At 48.2% G+C, this 18,889-nt stretch overlaps 8 protein-coding genes across 8 annotated transcripts; 4 read left to right on the top strand and 4 right to left on the bottom strand.

Moving 5' to 3' along the window:
* Positions 1-436: 436 nt before the first annotated feature.
* On the bottom strand, positions 437-2,409 carry fbx15 (F-box domain protein; the record flags this gene model as incomplete). Its single annotated transcript, XM_056727879.1, has 2 exons — positions 437-2,203; positions 2,254-2,409. The coding sequence occupies 2 exons, from the start codon at positions 2,407-2,409 to the stop codon at positions 437-439; spliced, it is 1,923 nt and encodes a 640-aa protein (XP_056576451.1).
* Positions 2,410-3,609: 1,200 nt separating this feature from the next.
* N7517_010155 (caspase family protein) lies at positions 3,610-5,059 on the top strand (the record flags this gene model as incomplete). The annotated part of the gene is made up of 4 exons (XM_056727878.1): positions 3,610-3,880; positions 3,936-4,740; positions 4,810-4,979; positions 5,034-5,059. 4 exons carry the CDS (start codon positions 3,610-3,612, stop codon positions 5,057-5,059), a joined length of 1,272 nt encoding a protein of 423 aa, XP_056576450.1.
* A 1,025-nt stretch (positions 5,060-6,084) lies between these two features.
* N7517_010154 (uncharacterized protein) lies at positions 6,085-6,573 on the top strand (the record flags this gene model as incomplete). The annotated part of the gene is made up of 1 exon (XM_056727877.1): positions 6,085-6,573. The coding sequence occupies one exon, from the start codon at positions 6,085-6,087 to the stop codon at positions 6,571-6,573; it is 489 nt and encodes a 162-aa protein (XP_056576449.1).
* An 887-nt stretch (positions 6,574-7,460) lies between these two features.
* Positions 7,461-9,436, bottom strand: N7517_010153 (sugar porter family MFS transporter; the record flags this gene model as incomplete). Its single annotated transcript, XM_056727876.1, has 8 exons — positions 7,461-7,669; positions 7,718-7,848; positions 7,903-8,541; positions 8,598-8,835; positions 8,888-8,898; positions 8,953-9,208; positions 9,260-9,311; positions 9,365-9,436. The coding sequence occupies 8 exons, from the start codon at positions 9,434-9,436 to the stop codon at positions 7,461-7,463; spliced, it is 1,608 nt and encodes a 535-aa protein (XP_056576448.1).
* A 773-nt stretch (positions 9,437-10,209) lies between these two features.
* Positions 10,210-10,683, bottom strand: N7517_010152 (uncharacterized protein; the record flags this gene model as incomplete). Its single annotated transcript, XM_056727875.1, has 1 exon — positions 10,210-10,683. The coding sequence occupies one exon, from the start codon at positions 10,681-10,683 to the stop codon at positions 10,210-10,212; it is 474 nt and encodes a 157-aa protein (XP_056576447.1).
* Positions 10,684-11,403: 720 nt separating this feature from the next.
* efm7 (putative nicotinamide N-methyltransferase Nnt1) lies at positions 11,404-12,327 on the top strand (the record flags this gene model as incomplete). The annotated part of the gene is made up of 3 exons (XM_056727874.1): positions 11,404-11,547; positions 11,602-12,186; positions 12,247-12,327. 3 exons carry the CDS (start codon positions 11,404-11,406, stop codon positions 12,325-12,327), a joined length of 810 nt encoding a protein of 269 aa, XP_056576446.1.
* Positions 12,328-12,713: 386 nt separating this feature from the next.
* Positions 12,714-14,177, top strand: N7517_010150 (putative RNA polymerase II Elongator complex associated protein Kti12; the record flags this gene model as incomplete). Its single annotated transcript, XM_056727873.1, has 4 exons — positions 12,714-12,719; positions 12,775-13,128; positions 13,190-14,060; positions 14,143-14,177. 4 exons carry the CDS (start codon positions 12,714-12,716, stop codon positions 14,175-14,177), a joined length of 1,266 nt encoding a protein of 421 aa, XP_056576445.1.
* Positions 14,178-14,827: 650 nt separating this feature from the next.
* N7517_010149 (putative C2H2 finger domain protein) lies at positions 14,828-16,654 on the bottom strand (the record flags this gene model as incomplete). The annotated part of the gene is made up of 3 exons (XM_056727872.1): positions 14,828-15,455; positions 15,511-15,789; positions 15,861-16,654. 3 exons carry the CDS (start codon positions 16,652-16,654, stop codon positions 14,828-14,830), a joined length of 1,701 nt encoding a protein of 566 aa, XP_056576444.1.
* Between the last annotated feature and the right edge of the window lie 2,235 nt (positions 16,655-18,889).

Here is an 18,889-nt window from a genome sequence, read left to right as displayed (position 1 = left end):
TGTCAGCTTGACAAAAGCACTTGATCAATAGCAGGTTCATGCCAAAGTGTATTGATCTTTATCGAAATGACTCGTTCAAACAACTCCATGTCTTTTAATTGGTTGATTGATAGAATATTTAAATATTAGCAAAGGAATTGAGAGTTCACCCGGGCACTATGCAGGTGTCAATGTTGGACTGTTAGGGCTTCCCGCTTTGGGGAATGATAAAATGGAACACATATGCATATAGGGCTGTGTTTAATATTTCAATTCCCAGGATATCCAATTGACTGTAAGCAATGTTCAATGGTAAATTCATGAAGTTTGCTGCCCAACGCCTCCCGAGTGCTGAAGGAAGCATGCACGACCTCGTATACAAATTTTACTTGTGCCGATTCAAATTTTGCTTTGTTTTTCATATTAATATTGACTGTTGGCATCTATCGTGTGACAGCTAATTTTTATCTGACCCTGTCTGGGTTGAAGTATGCAACATCCTTCCCGCCCGTCTCCCACGCAGATAGTACCCGCGGTTGATACCCATGTAAAAGGGCGGTGCTTCTTCCACCAGTTTGCGTGAAGGGGGAAATGGAGGTGGTGGCTTCACTGAATTTGGGAATAGTTCCCCGGGATTCTGGTGGTCTGCACTAGAGGTAGCAGTGGGAAGATCTGTCGTAACAGGAATTTGGAAATGAGGATCAAAGCTAATAAGAATAAGAGCCTGTTGATTTGGGGGAAGTCCGGGGGCGTCAATCGAGTAGATGAGTGAGCGTTCATCTGCAATACTTTTCACGGATCCAATGCGCGGACCTGGACAGAGCAATTGTTGTAATGCAGGCGGAGCATCATCTGGAGGCCACATGTGCACGCCACGACACTCGAAGCGTTCCTCAGAACCCTCAATAGGATGGCCATCTTGGTCCAATTGGGTGGGCTGGAACAGTCGGTTGCGAGGTCCCTCAATTCCCTCCTCGTCAATGGGAGATTTGCGCTTGCGCGACACTGTACGGAGACGGATACGATCTCGAGATCGCAAATTATCACCGGCAGGGTCGTTGACAATGTCCACAAAGGTAGATGCACCGAGATGGTAACTTCTGTGTTTAGTGCGAGCTGGGATGAATTCCTGTCGCTTTGTAGAGCCCGACTCATACTCGGCATGGTAATGCCGCCGCAATCTCTTGGCAGGTCGCTCATCGTAGGGGTGTTCGTTCTCAAGATCATAATCCATAGAAACCCAGGATGGAGTTTCGATGGTGCCCCCTGAAAGAGGCGCTAGAGCTTCTTCTGGTGTGGGAAGTCGCTGTGTGTAATATGTACGGTGGTTTTCGCTCTTGCCATCCCGCCACTCACGGCGACATTCAAGTATGACTGGCCGGCCAGTCGTCTCATCCTTACGGATTGAAAGATCAGTCCACATCTCATTAATGGGGCCTTCTTGATGCTCTCGGCGCCAGAAGCGACCGTTCCATTTGCGGCCGTCTTCGCGAGGGGCATGACAGAACCAATGGTAGAAAGAGGAGTGTACTTCATCGTCATCTGAGGCAACCTGGGTTGAAACTGCATAGAGATGTTCATCATGCATTTCGAAACACAGTGTTTGACCAAGGTCGCCATCGACCACTCGGTCGAGAGGGAAATCGATAGATACATGCGATTCGAGATCCACACCAGTAATCGACCACACCCCATCCGAACCATCGGCGGCGGTAAATGTGCCATACCAAATGTAGGATCCGCTGTGTCGCACAAAGATTGGTGCAGATGCTGGGATTGTCTCATGGAGCAGGAGGCGTCTCCGTGCCTGGTGGGTTTTCCGCCATGCCATGTTGACTACGAACAACGCGTCCTCGGTCGCGTTCACTTCAGCCACTCGGAACACGAGGATGTCATCGCTATAGCTCAAAAGGGTAACCCGGTCTGCTACATCCGGCTCCACAGGACCGGTTTCCAGCAGTCTAGGGATGACCTCGCGGAGATCCATGACACGCTCCCTGAATGCAGAGCCATGCACGTACAGCAAACGAATCCAATGGTCGGAACGGTAACATAGGTAGCCTTGGTTGTAGAGAAATTCAGCCCCGTAGCCTAAGCAGACCACGGAATATGGATTTGCGGTGGCGACAGCCTCGTGGATAGCAAGCCGATGCCCGACGGCTTTGCGAAACCCAGACTGGGCCGCTATGGCAGCCTGGCCTTCTTTGCTGTGGAGTAAAACATTCTGTAAACTAGGGTCAGCATTGTCATTCGAGGGGGTTGACTTGAGCTTACTTCGACGGTTTTGCGAGCAATCTGTTCGCTTTGTGACAAACAATAGAGAGCACGATTGGTGCGGCTGAGGTTCACAAAATCACGATCGTCCAGCGAGGTCGCAATCTGGTAAAAGACATCAAATGGAAGAGTGTCCAGACTCTGTTGAGTGGGCATGGCTATCAAAGTGGCCAAGGACTTTTTAAATGATCAAGGGAAAGTAGACAAAAGGGCGACTGCCACGGGGGGGGGAAAAAACAAAATGAAGACCATATCTCAAATTCATACATAAGGAAGGAAGGCATTTATCAGGAAAGTAAGATAGGAGAAACCTGAAAGAGGAGAATGAGGCTCCAAGTCGTAAAAAGGATTAGTTCCACATGAGCTACCATGGAACGCCCCCTCTCGTACCAAAAAAAACCTTGGAACTATAAGAGCCTCAAAAACTAGACCGAAAATGGTTAAGTATCGAATCTCTTAGAGTCTTGGGCCGTTCCAGGGATATTAAGAGTACGAAAGAGTAAGAAATAGTAAGAGTAGATCTCCCCCGGATCACGCAATTGTCATCACAGGGGGGCTCAGATCATTCTTGAGGCTCTTTATGGCCTTTTTGGTTTTCGGATTACACCCAACAACTCCGAAACATGCGGCTCATCCCGTCTCGATTTGGCCTAACACATGTACACGATCTCTCGTGACTCGGATTAGGTGGGGTCCGCTTCTATCCAAGATCCTTCCATACCTGCGGATCTTCGGTGCATGTGTGGCCCCCGTGGCAATCGTAGCGTGAATAAATACATAGATTCAGCTAATCTTATGTACTCTGTAGTACCCCGTAGTACCCTTTCGCCCATATTGACCTTATCATTTACTTAAACAGAACATCAGAGCCGCATTGACGCGTTTCTTCCAAGCCACCGCCTCAGTGGCAAAGTTAGTCTCACCTACTTTTCTGCATGCTACCTCAGTTGCCCAGCTATTCTTAGTCTAGTTCTCACTCCGAAACTCCGTACTACTTTTTTACTTTCTTGACTAATGTTTGTTTTCCAATAATCAGGTGATCACGTGATGATCGAAAAGTAGCTGCCTAATTTATGTAGCCTGAGGCTTGGAAGATTTCTTTCATTATTACATATTAGATTACAAAGTATAGCTGTCATTGGAGATGAATAATTAGAGTGATTTACCTGCAGCCCTAATGGTGGATCCCTGATATCCTTCCAATCCCCTACTTGTATACATTGAAATTGCCCAGGCACTAAGCTGGTGTAGGGAAGGTGTAAAGGTCCCATTGTGACCCACCCCAGTCAGCCGAATTACTTTTAAGCCGTTCAACTTCTTTTCTCTCTTTCATCTGGGGATTAAACTCTTTGAGAGATGTATTATCCGCAAGGTCCCCCTCCAGGACAAGGGCCCCAATGGGGAGGGTATCAACAACCCCCCCAATGGCAGCCTCAGCCCTATCCTCAGCCCTACGGGTATCATCGACCCCAATCATCTTATTCGGCTCCTAGTCATTCCCCCTATCCATCACCTTATCCTCCTCAACATCCTTATCCCCAATATCCTCATTCTCCTACCCCATATGGTCACACTCCATCTCCTCGTCCTCCCTCTCACCACCATACTCTGAGCGCCCCTCAGAATGGTAAAGTTCCATATATGCCAAAAAAAAAAGTCGGGCATCACTAACTATCGAACAGGATTTCCGCGTGCAAATTCCCCGAATCTGCCCCCAACCCCACCACAGAACTTTCAGCAATTCGGGGGAGGTGCTCCCTCAAACTACAAGTTCCAGTACTCGGCCTGTACCGGTCGGCGCAAGGCGTTGTTGATCGGGATCAACTATGCAGGACAGCCCAATGCACTCCGAGGCTGTATCAACGATGTCACTAACATGTCCAACTTCCTGACGCAAAGATTCGGCTACAAGCGAGAGGACATGGTCATTCTCACCGACGACCAACGGAACCCAATGAGCCTCCCCACCAAGGCCAACATTCTCCGTGCCATGCAGTGGCTCGTCAAGGATGCCCAACCTAACGATTCCTTGTTCATTCACTTCTCTGGTCACGGAGGTCGTACTCCCGATCTGGATGGAGACGAGGACGATGGGTTTGACGATGTCATCTACCCACTCGACTACCGCGTCGCCGGTCACATTGTCGACGATGATATGCATGCCATCATGGTGCGTCCACTGCGGCCGGGAGTGCGATTGACGGCGATCTTCGATTCGTGTCACTCGGGCACCGCCTTGGATCTGCCATACGTGTACTCGACGCAGGGTGTTCTCAAGGAGCCCAACCTGGCCAAGGAGGCAGCTCTGGACTTGTTCAGTGCCTTTAATTCGTATGGACAGGGTGATCTTTCCAGCGTCGCCTCCACGGCGATCGGATTCTTCAAAAAGGCAGCCAACGGCGGATCGGCCCGTGAACGCACCATTATGACCAAGACCTCTCCGGCCGACGTGGTGATGTTTTCAGGGTCCAAGGATACCCAGACCTCGTAAGTGGCATAGTTGTATAGTTTTTTTTTTCAAAAAACAAATAAGTATCCAAGCTAACCCCGAAACAGGGCTGATACGTTCCAAGACGGACAAGCGCGTGGTGCGTTGAGTTGGGCTTTTATCAAATCCCTGCAACAGTGGCCCCAGCAGAGCTACCTGCAGTTATTAAATACGATCCGAAATGAGCTCGAGGGCAAATACTCCCAGAAGCCGCAACTGAGCTGCAGCCATCCCCTTGGTAGGTTTTTTTTTTTTTTTCTTCTTTTCTTTTTCCCCAGCTAACTTGAGTTAGATGTCAATCTCCGGTTTGTGATGTAATCGAGTTTCTATGGCACTTGGCACTTAGCACTTTATGATAGGCACGACTGAAATGTAAATGAATCTGAGATGCGGGGGGAAGGAATGTTATTACCATATTATTACCATATGTATTGTATTGTAATATTGTCCAAAATAATATAATATACTTCAATCGATCCCGCATTTCCACTGTGGGCTGTGGCTGTGGATCTCTCGGCAAAAATGGGCAAGTACTTTCTTTATTAACTGGTAACTGGGAGTTGTTCGATTATGTATATTACTTCTAAGACATCTACCTCTCCAAGTCTTGAATCGTAAATGTCTCAGATTCCATATCTGATTCTATAAAAAAAAGAAAAGTATAGAACCATGGCACCATTTCCCCCTGAGCATAAATCGGACCAATCAGTAATGAGAACTCCACAGTTCCCGGTGGGAACCGTGGATGCGATGTCTTTGCCCCTTGGTCAATGTCGCTATTCTTCGCTTTTGCGTAGGGGGAGACGTGGAAGGGGACGTGGAAGGGGACGTGGAAGGGGACATGGAAGTGGACAAGAGAGCGTGAAGAATGTACTTAGCATTGCTATAAACAAGATCGTGACTTTATCCTGCCGCGTCATTGGACACATGCGTCACAGATCTGATATGTTTTTCTTCCACATGGGACCTTCTATTCTGAGATACAGATCATTGTGTAAATAGCTGTGTAAATAGTGTAAATAATATAGTCTAATAATATAGTCTAATAATAGTCAAGATCTACCTTGGATTTTTTTCCAAGTCATCTAAGTGTTACGGAACTAAAGTGTCGATGTCTCTGATCCACTTTTGGTCTTTTTCGGAATTCCATCAGAATACGGGCCCTTTTTGGCTCAATTTTTTTCTCTCTTCTCTCTCTCTTTCCTTTTCAGATCACCTAAGCCATGTTGATTTCATCTGCAACAAACAGTTCCTATTCCTCCAGTGTCTCTTCTGAGCCTCACGCTTCTCCATATCAACATCCCCCCACATCCACACTTTCACTAAACTCCCGCCGAACCCGAATGACTGTCAAATATCCTCGGTTTTACTCCTCCCCCGTGGATCAGGAAACCGACTCAACCCCTCTACAAGTCTATGGCCTAGAGCAACGAGAACCTTCCATCTACGACAAACCTCCCAAACTATTCCGCCGAGTCTCGCATGTCCTAGGCGATATCCGCGAAGACATCTCTATGGACGCTCGTCAAACCACTGAAAAGCTCAAGCGTCGCTCAACCATGTTCTCCGACGGGCCCGGTTTGAGTGCTCCCCCATCACGCTCAGCTCCAATGACATCCCACGGACCCCCGCGGTCGCGGCCAATGTCTATCATCTCCTTCGACAACTGGTCTGCTCCCAAACGAGGAATGAGCCAGCGTATCTCCCGCCGACTGTCAGTGTTCTCTTTGCGGGGCAAGCCAGCCAGCACTAAGGGAGCCAGCATCTCCTCGCCGAATCTGATCGGTTCTTCGACTCAATACGAAAACAGGAGCCAAGCTTCGTTCATTTAATGACCGGATGAGACAATCATAAAAAAGCAAGAAGAAAAAAAACAGAATTGCCATCTATGAACATGGGACAAATCATGCAATACACGGCTATTCATACATGGGGAAGAGGTGTTACGGTATAATCATTTTGGGCACTTTTCCTTTTCTGCACCTGCTATATCCATCATGTTTTTAGGGTGGGCATCATTTTGATTTGATTAATCGCTAGTTCATGGGAGGTTTTTTATATCTACCCTTGACTTGCGCATAGCTTGGTGTTTGGGATGGAATTTTTTTTTGGGATTTCTGACTTTCTGGCTTTCTGGATTATTTGGATTAAGGATTTTCTTGACATATCAGAATAATATATCATATACAGAACCCCTTGCTACATTTCTCTCGAGTCTAATAAATTACGCTAAGTGCGCCACCATGCAGCATTTCAATTTAAACTAAGCAACTGCCGGATTAACGTGCGCCAGCCCGTCATCCAATGCCTAAAAATAAAGGCTAAAAACGTCCATTATTCTAAATGCGAGGGCTATATGAAACTGAAAGCTCTCACCCGTCAAAGATGCCAAGATGGGAAGAATGATCTGGGGATGCACGATAAATTAGCCGTGTTTGGAATGGCCCTTGTGATTTAAAGAATGCTGGGATCCAGGAATAGAATATCATCAAGTAGTCCATCAAACCCGAATATGGATCTTATTTCGATGCTATATCCTTCAGGCTGATTCATTACATATAGGTCAAATTGCTGAAACAGCTGGCTATTATTCCATGCATTTGTTCTATCGCATATAAACATATACATAATCCCACAGGAACATAGTCTTATGCTAAACGTTGAATACAAAATCCCTCCATCATATACTGACGGCCTTGCAAAGTCTACAGTCAAATACTTACGTCTGCCTCTCTCCCTCGGTCCATTCCACATGCTCTGCCATCTCAGCGGGCATAACTGCCTTGCCAGCCGCTCTCTCAAACTCTTCATCTTCGCGTTCAATGTATTTCTGCGGGCGCTTTCGGCAGATAGCATCAGGGTCTCCAGACACAATCAACGATGGGTTGGTGCGGTAATAGGCATCAAGATCCTCGAGACTCCGGTTGGCTACAATGACAGTGAGTAAGAGAAATAAAGAAGAGTATCTGAACATACCTGTCTCTGGGTAGAATAAGTAGAGGATAGGTAGGAAAGCAGCGTTGGTCACCGTCCAGACAATCCAAAACTTCCAGCCAATACTCTGAATTCCGATTGGGGTGATCTCCACGACGATGAAGTTCGTGAGCCTGTCCTTTGTCAAAAAAAATCCTATGAGGTATACCCGCCATTCAGATACGTACCAGTCGGTAGCAGTTGCAGCCGCAGCACCCTTTGTCCGCATCGGTAGGGAGTTGATCTCAGTGGGATACAACCAAGGCACTCCCAGCATGCCAATACCAAATGCCCCAAAATAGAGGAAGAAAAACGCGACCGAGGCATTTCCGTATACACTACCATTATCACTTGTCTCGACATACCGAATCAGAACAGTAATAATGAGGAAGCACGCGAACTGCCCAAATGTCGATAGAAGCATCAGACCACGGCGACCCATACGCTCAATCAAAAGCACAGCTACACCGGAGAAAATTAGGTAGGAGACGGCGTTGCAAGCTGACAGCAACCGAGCCATTTTCTCCGGCAAACCAACCGATTTGGTCAGGACAGTGGGCATGTAATAAGACATGATGTTGATACCGCCGAACTGCTGCATGAACTGACTGCCCATACCAAGTAAAAGTCTGCGCAGTGTCTTGGTATCATTCTTCTTGTCCTTCTTGAGGAGGTCGCGCCAGCTCATGGCGTTCTGTCGCTCGTATTGAATACTGAATGCGATTTCGTTGCGCTGAGTGATAACCACGGGATCATCAATCGGTTTTGCTTCGAGGCAGCTGAGGACTTCGACTGCCTCTTCTTCTCTGCCGTGGGCGAGGAGCCAACTGTGGGTATATTGTTAGACGAACCCATCCTCAAAGAGATTGACGTGTATGCTTACCGAGGAGACTCTGGCAGCCAGGGCGTTGTCCCCCACAGAATGAAAAAGAAGAAGAATTGGAATCCGAGTGGGAATCGCCAGGCTACAGAGCCACCTGCAAATGATAGTCCATAGTTGAGCCAGTTGACAAGACAGTAACCGGCGATGTTCATCATCATATCTAGGATTACTAGTTTTCCGCGCCATTTCGTTTGGGATGTTTCGGTCTGCCAGATTGGGGCTGTAGCAGTGTTGATACCTATTGAGTGTCAGAATATTGTATTTCTGTCGAATCCGATAATCTTGTTTACCATTGCCAACACTACAAGGGGTGTTAGTAGATGATCAAGTGTTGTGAAGAGAAGTGGCCACTTACCCTAACACGATACGACCAACGAACATCTGCGCCAAACTAAACGAACTTGTCTGGATAATAGCTCCTACTGCCATGATCGTAGTTCCCAGCAGGATAGCTTTCTTTCGGCCCAGACGTTCACCAACGGTGAAGGCGATGATAGCTCCGAAGAAACAACCAATGTCATATATGGCAGTCACCGTAGACAGGGCGGTTGTCTTTGTAGGTCCAACCAGATCGTGGCTTTCAAGGAAATCTTGTGTGATCACAACGCCGCCTGGATTGAATTAGGGTTAATCCGAGATTGCACAATTTCCAGGGTACTCACTGAACACTCCTTGGTCGTAACCAAATAAGGTCATGTCAGTTGCGCATGCCACCTAGACAAAAACATGTCAATTCCAACCAAACATTATATGTAAACTTTACATACCGTAATCCAAAAGGTCAGCCATCCTCCTGTTAACCCGAAGTAGGGCTTTTTCTTCTGTGAGACGGTAGTCATATTGAAATAGTAAATCGAGATGGAATACCCACCCACATTTTAAGTTGGGACTTTATGCCCTTAAATACATATAGAAATAGCCTAAATAAGATCATATAGGGAGTACATATTCAAACTACTCCGGGGTATGATCTCCCGAAGTCGGCTCCGCCCCGAAGTCCGGGGAGAAACGCGGGGAAAAGGTTCCACGACCCCATTATCCCAAAAGGGTATCCCGTAGGGATTGATCGCCTAGTTTTGGTACCGGAACTAGATAGATTGGATTCGCTTAGATTCATATAGAAGGATGGCCGAGGTCCTTGCGTCACTGGATTGATTGTGCAAGATAAGACGGCTAGAATTGCGATTTCTATTGGAAAGCACACCTGGGTAACATATATGTAGAGATAAGTCGACCTCTGTACCTCTTTATGTCTAAGCCAAGTGGGATAATTTCTGACTACGCCCCTATTCATTGGAAACGTATCCTTTTTGAACGGATGATATTGCATGTCTCGTAAGTAGATGATATAGGGGCTGTAAGCCCTAAGAAATTTAACCGGGAAAACACCGTCTCAAAGCACCGGACTCAACCTGCAAAGCATCCGAAGATATAATGCAAGTTTGCAACCTTCTGATACATAACCCAAACCCTAAACCCCACGTGTAATACGCCATAGTAATCCCAATCCCGTGTCGAGAACATGGAGCCAGTCCATGCCTGGGGATGCACGTGCAACCGGCACGGCATCTCCATCCCCGGGTCCTGCCCTATCTAGCCGTAAACCTCAAAATCACAGAGTGACGCTCTCGAGATCACGCATGACAATACCCATTTGAGCGCGTTTGGCTGCCTCGGCAACGAGACTGAAATCCTGCAGAAAGGGTGCTGTGGCCGTAGGACCTCCGAGGCCATTTATCTGGTGGGGATAAGCATCGGAGGTGGGCGCCAGAGCGGGGGCTGCATTCATAGGTAATACTGCATGGGTGTTGGCTGCGGGGGCGATGGGAAGGCTATTCGGCTTGGATGTGTTGCCGAATGCTTGTGACAAGGGTTGCATGGGAGGGGCGGAGGTTTGCGGGGAACAGGCAGATTGTAGCGAGGGTGAAGAGAACACCTGCCTGGTCGCATTCGATGCGGCCTCTAGGGTACTTTGAGTCTGAGCCATGGTGGACTGTCCAGTTGAAGGGTCGAGGGTTGAGGAATGGAAGGTGGGTTGGACAAGAGGTGCTTGAGGGTTGTAGGTTGTTCGTAGGGTCGAGTCCATGACGTGACTAGAGCGGTCCGATCTCGAGGCAACAAAGAATAGAGTCGCAGTGGACGTGGACTTGGGGGGGTAGATGGTAGAACAGGGAGAGGGGGGGTTGCTATGGACAAATATGCGAAAGGGAGAAGAGTGGAAAAGAAAGCAGAGTGGCAAGGAAATCGAAGCCGCTCAAATCGACTGAGGATGCAAATTGCAAAGCTAAGACGGATTTGGCCGGGGTGATTTTCCACTAAGCGCTGGACGAACAATTTGAGAGAAATTGAAAGAAAACAGAAAGAACAATCTAAATAAAAGTCAAGAGATACATCTCTCAGGGGTGCATATGACCTTTCGAAGGCCTGCAGGTTTTCTCTCGATCCCCGAGATTTGCCCGCGTATTATGACGGTATTGTACGGTATCTCCACGTCTTTCTCCGCATCACGTGGGATACACGTGACTTATATAAGCGCCTAGTTCGTAATGTGACTATATAATGTAATAGTCAATAGTGGTCTTCTAGACTTGCAAGTTTTGGAGTTGTTTTAAAGTCAATCCAAAGCACATCGATTGTGTACATGTCCTGGAATCTATAATACCTCGGGATCCCGAGAGATCCGGTAATCTCTTGCTCTGTTAGCCCACTTTCTTGATGCCTGAGGCAACCTCGGAAGAAGCCGATAAGAAAATTGATAACCGATATTGATATTTTTTTCCCCTCCATAGCAATAAAGCCGTATACCATGGCCGACGAATTTGATGCAGGGGATCTTTTCCAGGACCCGGAAGGGTATTATCCTGAAGAATCTCAGCCCACATTTGCCGAGCACACTATGCTATCAGGCCAGAAAGTCCGCGTCCGTCTTGTGGGCGATCACCCCCTCTATGTATGATATCAATTGACATGATCAGCCGAGGTGCCTACTTACAGACCTTGACAGGGAAATCTGCTCTGGAACGCTGGCCGAACCAGCTCTCATTATATTGAGGAGCACACCGAGGATCTCATCCGAAATAAGGATGTCCTCGAGATTGGTGCCGCAGCAGGCGTTCCCAGCATCGTGAGCGCCATTCAGGGCGCCCGGACAGTGGTATTGACCGATTATCCGGATCCAGACCTTGTTGAAAACATGAAGTACAACGCAGAGTTGTCGGCGAGTGCCATTCCCGCCAGGGAAGACGGAAAGCCCCGCCTTCACGTCGATGGCTACAAATGGGGCAGTGATGTGAGCCCGCTACGGGCGTATCTACCCCCTGCTACCGATGGCTCTCCATCCTTGTTTGACGTCTTGATCATGGCGGACGTGGTATACAGCCACCGCGAGCACCCGAATCTGATCAAGACCATGCAGCAGACCATGAAGAAGGATCCCAACTCTGTTGCTCTGGTGATTTTCACCCCCTACCAGCCCTGGCTGTTGCCCAAGACTGAGCAGTTCTTCCCGTTGGCCGAGGCGAGCGGTTTCACTGTCACCAAGATCTTTGAGAAGGTGATGGATGCGGTGCTGTTTGAGGAAGACCCTGGCGTAAGTCTACATTTTGAGAGTTCTCCTTTGGATTATGTCCTTGATGCTGACTCTTTACAGGATGAAAGGCTTCGAAGAACCGTGTTTGGATATGAGATCCGATGGGCGCAGGATCAGTTGGATTCATCCAAAGCTGTTTGAGCGTTGATTTGATACCCCCAGCCTACTTGGAACGATGACATGATTACATGACAAAAGTTCGATAGATTTTATATACATTGAGAGAAGATTACTCTTCATTTCCACTGTTCTACTCTGGATCAGGCACCTGAACTAAATACCTCTGCCTCATACTTCAGGCCTCAATTTCACTAGGTAACTACAGCCTTACACTGTTGCTTTTTTTTTCTCTCATCCTTTAGCCACATTAGTAAATAGCATCGAACGCAACGATCATATCAATTAAAAAATTATTTCTAGTTCAATGATCCCCGGAGAGCATAGGTGGTTGGATGTAGATGCGGGTCACATGCCACAACCCCCGCAAGAAAAAAAGTCCGCCTGAACAAACACCACGAAAACTAACGATGCCGGTACGTCGACACATCTCATACATTCTGCAATCCAATCTGACAAATATATATCCAGCTCGTCGTTTTAACGGGATACCCGTGCTCTGGTCTCACCCACCGCGCCAATCAACTCGCATCTCTGTTTGAGAAACACCAAGATGAAGTATTCGCAGCAGCCGAAGCAGGCGCGCAGGTCTCGTTGAAGTCTCGATACAAGGTCCATGTGGTCGCTTCACACGATTCCTCCCATCCACGAATCGTCTACGACCATGCCCGCACCGAGAAGGAGGCGCGCGGCGTCGCCTATGCGAGAGCCAAGCGTGTGCTCAAGCGGGACAGCATCGTTATCCTCGACGGAATGAATTATATCAAAGGATGGAGGTACCAGCTGTGGTGTGAATCGAAAGCTGCGCAAACGACTTGCTGTGTGGTATGAGATTGGAACGTGCAAAATGAAATGCGACACCCAATGACTGACAAGTCTGTTACAGGTTCACGTCGGAACACCCGTCGACCAGTGCATCGCCAACAATGACGCCCGTCTGCGCCGAGATGCCCGAAAGGAAACAGACGCAAAGACATCAGATGCGCCGACCTCCAAAACCGAAGATATCCCCGCACCCGACTCCGCAGAGTCTACCGAGGATACCGAGGAGGCCTACCCATCTGAACTGCTCAACAATCTCATCTTCCGCTACGAGGAACCAAGCACCCACAGCCGATGGGATAAGCCTCTGTTCACAGTTCCCTGGGCCGACGCAGAACCCCCGGTAGCAGACATATTCGAAGCCTTGACAGGCGTGGTCATCCCATCAACCGAAGGCCCCACCGAAACAGCCATCCCAAGCCTAATGGACTCCCTCACATCCACCACCATCTCAGACGTCGCCAGCATAGCAACAGGAACTCGAGGCGGTGGCCGCAGCGGAGGACTCTCGACACGCGCCCGAATCATCCCACACCAAGCTACCGTCCAAGCCGCGGCAACAGACTCGAATGCAATGTACGCAATGGAAAAGCGGACATCAGCAGTTGTGACTGCAATCCGCAATTTCACACAGATCTACCCGTCCGCGGAAGTAGCGCTTGCGCAGAGCAGTCGCCGTGATGCGATCGCCATTGAGGTTCCAGATTCAACTGTTCCCATCCTTGTTCCATCCCATGTCGCCATGACTGGAACGACGGATGAACTTGCCGCCGCTGGTGGGATTCTGGCTTTGCCGCGTTTGCAGAGGCTGCGTAGACAGTGGATTAGCTTGCACAGATCGTATATTGGTCGGGGTCATGGTAGTGGAGGCGGTGCGCTGACGGCTGATCAGATTGGGGATGCGTTTGTGCGGTTTCTCAATGCTGAGTTCTCGGGTGTGGTTGCGGAGGCTGCTGAAGAATAAATACTTTGCATTTGAGTAGGATTAGATAGATTAGATGTCTTTTTCATTACTAGAAAAAGTTGGTAGTTATGAGATAACGAGGTTATGACTTGGATACGTTTCAGTTCTACAGGATGTACGTTTTAAGGATTGCAAAGTAAAAAAGTCATTTGAAACAAGAACGCAACACCTATCTCTATCAACAAATCAAATCCAACCAATTGTTGGACAATACATGGCTATATCTCTCTTTACTGTCATTCTTCTCCTTTTTGAGACACTGTATCCCGCTTTGCTGTTTCCTCCGCATAAGTTTCGGGTCTTGTGTCATTGGGATGGTTTTATCCATGGATCTAGAGTACAGCCCAGGAAGCTCAGAAGTCCTTGGGTACTGAATCTAGATCCTCATGTGGTGAGCAGCTTGAGATCGGGGGCAGATCACAAGCTCTCAAGCGTGGGATGGGGTTCCACGCTGGGTCCTATCCAGTTCCTGGCCGTAATATCCAGTTTGGAATCGGATTGTCCCTGTCCGATGGGATCAGGCTGAGACAATCCTTTGGCCGAAGTCCACTTGTGTACGCGCGAGCGATCGCACCGGGTTCCTCCATGTATTGAAAGTGCCTGGCCAGCAAGCAGCACGGTCTAGCCGCGGAGTAAAAAGGAAATCAAGAAAAAGTCCTCCCGCGAAGTTTGGTCGTATCGTTCAAAAGAAAACCGCTGTTCTCCTCCAGGAAGGAGGCCTACAGCTCCTCTACCCTTTCAAGGCAATCCATTGGACATGTGGGAACCAGCCTGGCTAGCCTCAATATGGCGGTAGTTCATACCCAAGGTGAACAGTTCCTGGAAACTGGCGTTGACCTTCTCGTGCATGGTAGTATCCTGAGGAGAAATGTTACTCAGCTCCTCGAGCAGACGCGAGCGGCACTTGAAGAAGTTCTGCTCTGCATTCTGGAGGCGCTGTCCAAGGCTGGCGGAAGTCTGTGTGGCCTTGATGGAGCTAGCCTGGGAGTGAACGGAGCGAGTGCGCTTCATGGTGGGAGCCGGGGTGGCACCGGTGACTCTTCTCTTGCGGCCAGTGGGTTCCTTCTTCTTGATCTGACCGGCGCCGGGCGAGGTCTCTGGCGAGCTGTGGCGCTCGGAGGTGGCATAGTCATGCACGCGACGCATGTGGTCGTAGAGGTTCCATCTCCTTGGGAATCCATTTCCTGGAACTGCGCGTTCACAGCCCTCCCACAGGCAGAGGTGGGGGTTATCTCCATGGCCATGTAATCCGTGGGCTTCACGCTCGTGGCGGAACAGACACGCGTTGGAAGAGAAGCGCAGCTGGGCGTCAATGCAGGCGGGGACCTTGCAGCGGTATGGCTTCAAATGGGAATCCAGGTACTTGCTGTTAGTTGATATCGGTTAGCTAGGTTCAGATTACACCAAAGGTTTTTTTTCACGGGAGGACTTGCTGGTAAGCGCATTTTTGCGTGGTGGGTGGGTGGTTGCAGGGCTTCTCTCCAGTGGCAAATGGGCAGTAATATTTTCCATCACTGTGGGTGGACATGGAATAATACTGGTGCTCTCGCGGGTTGCGAGCCTCAACACCTTCCTTGGATCTCTGGCGGGTTGGCTCTCTCACTGGGAGAGTGGGGAAGAAATCAGGATCGCTCTTTCCCTGGTGGTGAGAAACAGCTGTCAATGCTGAACGGCGGGATTGCTTTGAGGGTCTGATGGTCCTACGATATTGTGGTTAGGTTTCTGATCAAATGTTTTTTTCTTCTGGTGTATCAGTCTTTCTGGCACTCACCTGTTGAGGTCCCTGTCGTTAAGAGAAGAGCTCGGGAACAAGGGTTCCGCTGGGTGGAGTCCGTGAGTCGTTCCAATGGGAGATGTGGTGAAGTCTCCAAGGAGTGCATCATCGGAGGGCATGAATGAAGTATATCCGGCGTGTGAGCAAGAAGAAGTAACAGACATATCATTGCTAGCGTCGGTCAGTGGTGGAGAGACCGGCACGGTCTGGAAAAGACCCGACGAAAATTGTTCCATGGTGGTTCCTGGGTAATGGGCATCATGCATCATTGGAGTCCATGACTCTGGGCCTGTGATATAGTGACCGTCCTCGGTACTGTGAGAGCTGTGTCCGATGGAAAGAGCATCATCTGGAGTGCCATTCCCGACACAGACATCATTTTCAACAGAAGAGAAATCCAGGAAGTTATAAAGATCCCGGGTCATTTCATGGTCATTCATTTCAGGGACTGCTGGGAAGTCCACGCCTGGGTACATAACATCATTTGGTCCGACCGTGGGGGTCATCATCTGCTGAGACAGCGAGTAAGAAATCATGTGCACCTCGGATGAGTCTGGTTTTGAGATGGCCTGGTCAAGGGATTCTTGGCGGTTCATTGTCCAGTCTTTCATGTCCTGTGGATTTCCATGGGCTGTACGGATACTTGAGCACAACGAGGAGTTGTCATGGCTCGACATTTCATCATCCTGGATTGATCTTGAGGCCATATTTGAGATTCCTGAAACCATGGAGGTACGCATGGACTGTGAGATAGAGACTCGTTCAGAGTCGCTGCTGGTCCTTGAAGACATTGTGTGTGGTTGTATGAGAAAAAAAAACACTGTAAACCAAAAGTTAGTATCTACTACTCGTCATAGAACAATGAAATAAGCAAAGTAAAAAAGAAAGACAGAAAAAAACAAGACGAAAAGCAAAAACAAGAGCTCCATGGACCAGAGATGATTGAAGACCTAGTAAGAGTCAGTAATGAGACCAGTGGTCGCGTCACGATTATTTGTACGCACCAGAGTCGATGTGGTGGGATTGAAAGTTCCTTGGTCGACCAGGGATTATCGTAAGATCCTGGTCAAAGTTGTCGTGTCTATTTTCGGGTCCAGGTCTGTTGTCAATCCAAGGGAGTGCTAAGTGGTGCCAGAGCGAGAAGAAACAATTTCATGGCCGGAGTTACTAGTTGGTTGAAGCATCATGATCCAGGTAAGTCCAGACAAGTAAAAGAAAGTCGTTCATTTTTGTGGCCAGATCAGGTAGGTACACAACGGCCAGATTCCACAAAGCAAATGGCCTGAGCAAGAGTTGAAAGCGAATGCTTCAAAAAGACCATAATTGACACGGAGCAAGCACATTAGCTTGAAAGATTCCTCGGTTGATTCCTTGGGGTAAAGTGGTTCCATTATTGTTGAGAAAGTGGCCAAAGTAGCATCAGGTTTCCAGGCAAAGAGTCATAATTTCAAGTCCTTTTTAAGTGGTTCATATGGTTCATTCCAGGGGCGTTGTTTCCAGAGGCATTGGGGTCCAAGGGTATATCAAAAATCCGCACTCAAAACTCCGGTCTTAGAGCTGAGGCAATGTCAAAAAAAGAAGAAACATCCATGGTAGTCCAGTGGCAGTGGAAGTCAGGCGATTTGAGAGTGCAACATTAAACACATCTCAAAGAGATTCACTCAGCAGGTGCTGAAGGCAAGTATCCTCGGCAGTGGTTCCTTATTCATGGTCGCCAAAAATTGGCCAAAAGTCCGGGTGTGGGAGTAGGTCTAAGGTCCTGGGATCCTGGGAAATATGTTGTCGATATCCTTGGCAAGCACAGTTGACAGTGGTACAGGTCCAGAAGACGAAATGAAATAAATAACAACGCATAGGAGGACCAATTGTAAAGAAAAAGTGACGGGAGCTACCTATTGTGTTTGTCGAAGTGTGGGCAGACTAAAGAGAAGCCTTGAAGATAACAAGAAAACAAATCCTGTCCGGGAAGTATGTGGCAGAGAGAAAATCCTTGTGGCAGTGATTGTATCAAAAACCAGGGAGTCTTGGGTTAAGAAAGAGAAGTTGTCCTTGGTCCAGGGACTGAGTTGTTGTATGTGTTGTAGAGAGAAGTATATATAAAAGTGGGGGAGATAGTTGCACAATCACACAAGGTAGTTGTAGAAAAAGGGGTATCCAGAGAGTTATGGAAGAAAGAAAAAGGAGAATCAGGATTAAGGAGGGGGATCAGCGGCCTTTTAGCACACACACAAACGAAAGCTCGGACTTTGGAGGGTCTGTGGGCCATCCAACATGGCGTGTGCCAGTCTTACATTGCGCAGGAGACGAGTGCGCTGTTGGCACTCTAAGAGCCAGTACTGTAGACTGGCGGTGATGGCACCTGCAGATTAGGGGGGTGTTCGTTTGACTGAGTGGAGGGATACCTTCTAGCGGTGAGACTGGCTCGGCGTCTTGAGTGCTTGGCGAGAAGTATGATTGGTGATAGAAGACAGGATGCTGCAGGATGATGTCCGAATTGGACGATCGGCAGGTGCACTCGCGTGTTCGATGAGATGTACAACTTGGTTGCACCTGGCCATGTATCGTATGGAGGAGAGAATCCCACGTCGGAGCGCCACGGGAAGTATACCTGCAGTATGAGGTCACCTTGTACGGAGTACAGCGTTAAGACTCGAACATATTATATACGTGGTGAAACAATAAATAAATGGTAAATAGTAAATGTGATTGTAAAGAAAATATAACTAAGATTACTGGACAACGGGACGGGGCGAGCCAGAGAGCCAGACCCACGTTGGGCAGCAATGCAGATTTTCCTATTTTCGAGTCTTTTTATTTCAGTTAGCCAAGTTCAAAAAGAAGTGGATGAAATAAAAGGATATCAGGGTTGACAGGATCAGAAATTGTATAATGGAATATGTTTTCGTTCAGTAATCCGAAGATCTCAGGTGAACTATGCTTTAATATTGGTTGCTCATCACAAAAGGCAAAATGCCCTTGGGAACAGAAAAAAAAAAAAAAAATAATGTGCTTACCTGTTAGCGGGA

The sequence above is a fragment of the Penicillium concentricum genome (genome assembly GCF_028827145.1).
Source record: "Penicillium concentricum strain IBT 3081 chromosome Unknown utg000004l_segment0_segment0, whole genome shotgun sequence".
Taxonomy (NCBI): Eukaryota; Fungi; Ascomycota; class Eurotiomycetes; order Eurotiales; family Aspergillaceae; genus Penicillium; species Penicillium concentricum.
Note: the sequence above shows the minus strand (reverse complement) of the source record. Positions and strands in the feature narration are given on the sequence as shown.